Raw genomic sequence first — 5,356 nt, forward strand, 5'->3', positions numbered from 1 at the left:
AGTTTACCTTAAATTATTGAGGGTTTGTCCCTGTGTTTATTTAGTATTATATGTTGATACGATGTTTTATATATATAAAAATAAAATAAAATAAAATAAGTTATGGATTCAAATTTCCGACGCTTCAGATCACCTGTCACACATAATTCGTACATAATGGTCAGTAGTTTTATATTGAAAAAGTAAATGGTAACATTTCAATTTCAGATAATATTATTTATTTTTATTTTTATTTTAATATTGACAAATAGTATAAAGTGTGGCCATTTCTTTTATTTATTAGTAGGCATTGTGTGTTTCTTTTTCAACTTCGTAGAGTTTGAAAGTTTTGGTTTCTTAGTTAAATAACATTTGGTATAATATTTTAAGATATTTTTTAATATTGTGGAGCCTAAATAGCAATATATATGGAGAGAGAAACTTAGAAGAATATGTTTGGTTTCTATTTTGGTTTGAATTTTTTATTTAAATTTTTGTTTTGGTAGCTATTTAAATTTCATATTTTATAAGAAAATGTATTCTATTTTTATTATGAATGTGAATTGTAAAGAAATCAATTTTGGGTGCCAACTAAACAAATTCTTTTAGAAACATGTATTTGTAAAAAATGTATGGATTGATAATAAATAATCATTTGTATTCAGTCTTTGTGAGGAAATTAATGGATCCTTTGACTTGGGTTAGAAAATAGACGAGTATTTCATATCCAAAATTGAATAATTATTTAGTTATTTTGATTATTTATTTATTTCTGTAAGTGATAAAATATTGTTAAGTGAGTGAAAACCCAAAATAATGTTGGATTGAAAATTTTCCCAAATTAAGTTAATTGTCCAACAAAGCCAACACATATGTAATGTGTTCGGAAGCTGACACGCCCGGCGTCTAGGCTATGCCCGCGCTGAGGTCTAGACCAGCCGTCTCCTATGCGCAACACGCCCGAGATATACCATATAGTATGAGAAAATCATGCGGAATACGTATCTGCACCAAGATATGGGTCATTAGTCGGGCTGTACAGGACAGGGACTCGCACACAGACTATGACCGAGAATCAGGGACAGGATTATTAGCCCGTAACACACATATCTGTACACCATCCAGGCATTTAATGCATGGGTCATGCCTTGTGACTCTTGTGTGGAATCTATCTTTCTACCCAAAATTGTGATGTGTCTTTTTTATGATCATATTAAAATTTTCAATTTAAAAAAGAAAAGAAAACAAAGGTTTTTGTTTTTGGAAAATACATCACACACTAATGCAACAAGGATATATGGTATGAACCCTAATTTCTATATAGATTATCATTTGAACCATTAGGCTATGTTAGGGATACAAATGTATACATATATATATATATATATAAAATTTTGTTGGGGGTGTTTCCAAGATCATCTTAAATGAAAATGGGTTGTGATTGTTTTAATGTTTTCTAAAATAGGGATACAAATGTATACATATATATAATAATAATAATAATAATAATAATAATAATAATCTACATAAAAAATGCTAATTTATTTACAGTCACATGGTAAAAAATAATTGTTCATGCATTGGTTAGAGTTGATTAATATTTTAACTGCCACGACATATGTAGATCATACGGAGTGATTAATTAAGGTGGCATAATCAAGGCTGATAACGTTTGTCCGACAACATATTATATTATTGATTTCAATACAATATAGCAAGTATATTATATTTGTATACAACACATATTTTTATTTGTCGAAACTATAAGTTATTGCTATATAAAAACAGAGTTGTCAACCTTTATATATCAGTGATAAACAAACACATAATGTAACAATTCTTAAGACAGTTGGTCCATTCTGCACCAAAAATAAATATAAATATATATATATATATCATTAATTATGTGAAACACTCCTCAAAGTCAAATTAATGTTCTTGTTTAAGTTTTGCATTATATTACAGTACAAAATATTTTTTTAAAATTAAAATATTATATCCAATACTTTAGAATATTATCTTCAAAGCTTTTTCTTTAATTAATTCAAAATATTATTAATTTATAATATCACAAGCTCTTGAAATGCGAACAAGCTGGAATTGAGAATGTGCAAAAACATGATAACAAGACATTTTGGTCATAAAATGTCAATAAATTTATGTGTATATATGTGTATATATATATATATCGAGGTTGACATGACATATGTGTTCATGTTAAAATTTGGATTTAAATTTGAAATTCATAAATTAAAAAAAAAAATATTGAACTAAAATAGTTATTTTTTGATGACATGGGAACCCGCAGTCGCACATTGGGTAAACTCCTGGCCGGGAAAGTCACACTGGACGAACCATGTGTGGCAGGTGACTTGAGGCGTCGGGGGTTTGAACCCATGACCTCACGGTCACAAATCCAACCCCTACACCACCATGTCATCCCTTACGGGACATTGTGTGCAGTGTTTTCACTGTTATTCGGTGGATATAGTCATCATATATATTAAAAAATGGGGGTTGATCAAAACTTCTTCGAGGTTAGGTCACAATAATAATATCATATCAATGTAATAAATACAGAATTCTAAAATAATAAATGAGACAAGATATTTTATAACCCAATTCATTTATGAAAGTTTATGTTAGCTTCGTTGGGAGGTTCGCGGTCTACATTTAGGGATTCTAATTCAAAAGAAGTTATACTATAATCAAGATTATAGAACTAAAACAACTACAAAATTCCTTCTCAACTCATTCCTTTACAATAGCTAACTTTGGATTACCACCACAGACTCTGGTTGTCACAAACAACAGTTACAGAGTAAGACAGCTCAGGGCTTATTATCTCCTCTGGTTAGAATTTTGATCTCCGAAATAAGGTGTTTCTTAAACACACATTCAAAAATATGAAGATAAGGAGAAACAGAGGTGAAAGCTTCGAACAATATTCTCTTTGAAGAATATACTCTTAAACTCACTCATAACCATTCTTTCTGTCCCAGTTGTATACACAACTTCTGGAAAATGGTTTGAAGAAATCCTGCATTTAATTTTTGTTTACATTTATATGGAATAGTCTGTCTCTCAATGTATTTGATAGTGCATTGACCTTTTTAAAACATTCAATTTGTTTTTTCGAATGTATTTGTAGAGAAGAGACAAAGAAGACAAAAGATAAATGCAAAACATTATATTGCATAGACAGTCTGTCTGCAATTTGACCCAATCCAATACTGTAAATGAATTTTGAAGACAGATGTTGCAGGCGAAAAAGATTTTGACCATATGCCAAAATGAAAATTGAAAATATTTCTAATTAACAATATATATTCGCAAAATTAGTGATTTATAAAGGTTTTGAATGTGCTAAATAATGCTAATATAAGTGTATGTAATAATGGTTTTTAAAATCTAACTCTTTCTAGAATATATATATATATGTGTGTGTGTGGTTTTATTCTATTACCAGCTTGTGATCTTTTTCTGTAGCTAAATAGTTTTAATTTATTCGGCCATTTTTGTCCATGTAAATTTGGTATTATTTATTCTAATTAACGATTTATTTCTTCTAAATTTCAATTAGTTACCTTATGTAGCTGTATTATTATTATTATTATTATTATTATTATAACTTATGAATCTAATTTCAGCAAATTGCAATATTCTCGCGACATAACAACATTCCTTTTACAATTTTATAAATTTGTATATTTGGAAAATAAATAAATAAATAAATAAAAACCAATTATTGGAGTTGTTGGTTAAGAACCGTTTGACAAGTTTATCTCCAATCATTAAATAATTATATCCATTTGCAAGTTTCAAATTTTACTCCAAAAAATAATGCAACCCCAATCATCTATTTCCAAAGCAAGTTCATAATTTTAATCCAAAACAAATCAAAAAAACGGATGATCTTGGTCTTATGCTAAAAAACAACAGTTTTATTTCAAAAAAAAATTAAAGCTAAAAATAAAAGATAATTAGAGATATTGGTCTTATACTCTCGAGGGGGTGATTATATATATATATATATTATTCATGTGTATTGTCGTGGTTTTATTTAATTTTTTATTTTCACTCATCTACCGTCTCTATTTAGTTGGTGAATGACTCACTTAAATTTATCCATTGGCCTTTAAACAAATCTCAATCCGATGGATTCGAACCTTAACTCGACTAATCGACCGATCTTTCAAGAAACTCACAAAGAACATGCAAAGGAACGACTTATAAGAAGGATTGGAAAACAAGAACGATTGAACTAGAACAAAGAAGGTAACCCTAAAAAACCCACAAAAAATTGCGCTAAGAAGAAGACGACAAACTAATTCTATTTTTCACTCACCGAAAGAAAAGGGAAGGAGAGGGTTTTGAAGGGGCGGGTCGGTTGGGGTTTTAGAATTTGGGTTGCTGGTCGGGTTCGGATAATAGGTCAAATTTCAACATGTATTATACAATATAATGCCTTACTATTTACGTCTATTGTCCATTTTCCTATCATGAGTAGCAGCTCAATTCAACTCAACTCATCATTATATGATCAGATATACATACATACATATATATATATATTTATACACTTAGTCATAGTCCTCGTATAAAATGTATGTATATATTGTCTGTATGAAGGCAAACAAGAGGTATAAATGCAATAAGGGCAGATTCCCCACCAGTTAGCCTTTATGTGACCATCCTAAGAACAAAGGGTTCTTTACCCCACACATCACATGTTTTTATTTATTTATTTTTTTTTTAAAAAAAAGATTTTCTCTCCCAATTATACCCAATTTATTTTTATTTTGATTTTATAGTGTGATTTGTATAAATAGGGCCAAGTCCCCCTTCTATTTTCCCCCGCCATATCATCCACTTTCTTGATTATTAACCTACAAATCCTTATCTTTCTAAGTATCTTGTTACACTCCAAAAATGGCCATTTGGAAAGCTAGCAAAAGCACCTCAACAACAACTACCCTTTCTTCTTCGTCGTCGTCTTCGTCGCCTTCGAACAATGCAAGCTCCCTCATCAAGAAAATTATAATCAATAAGCGCGCCGCAACACTTAACAAGAAGGCGTGCACGAACAACGTCACCGTCCCCAAGGGGCATTTTGCAGTGTATGTTGGGGAAAATAGAAGTAGATATGTCGTGCCGATAAGGTTCTTGGCCTATCCCGAGTTCCAAAACTTGCTACACATGGCTGAGGAAGAGTTCGGGTTTCATCACGATTGCGGGATAACCCTACCTTGCGATGAACAAGATTTCTGCTCATTGTTTTCCATGACGATGAGATGATATCATATATATATATATATATTATAACGTGAAAATCTGCCACTGTTATAATAAATTGATATAATGTAATAGCCTTCAA

General features: G+C 30.4%; 1 protein-coding gene across 1 annotated transcript; it reads left to right on the plus strand.

Moving 5' to 3' along the window:
- The first annotated feature begins 4,854 nt into the window (after positions 1-4,854).
- On the plus strand, positions 4,855-5,356 carry LOC127248830 (protein SMALL AUXIN UP-REGULATED RNA 12-like). Its single transcript, XM_051271373.1, has one exon. The coding sequence runs from the start codon at positions 4,912-4,914 to the stop codon at positions 5,275-5,277; it is 366 nt and encodes a 121-aa protein (XP_051127330.1). The 5' UTR covers positions 4,855-4,911; the 3' UTR covers positions 5,278-5,356.

The sequence above is a fragment of the Andrographis paniculata genome, unplaced genomic scaffold, assembly GCF_009805555.1.
Source record: "Andrographis paniculata isolate CXL003 unplaced genomic scaffold, ASM980555v1 Contig34END, whole genome shotgun sequence".
Lineage (NCBI taxonomy): Eukaryota > Viridiplantae > Streptophyta > Magnoliopsida > Lamiales > Acanthaceae > Andrographis > Andrographis paniculata.

What these genes read in the sequence shown, in the direction of transcription:
- LOC127248830 (XM_051271373.1), top strand. Translation starts at nt 4,912, where the DNA reads ATGGCCATTTGGAAAGCTAGCAAAAGCACCTCAACAACAACTACCCTT.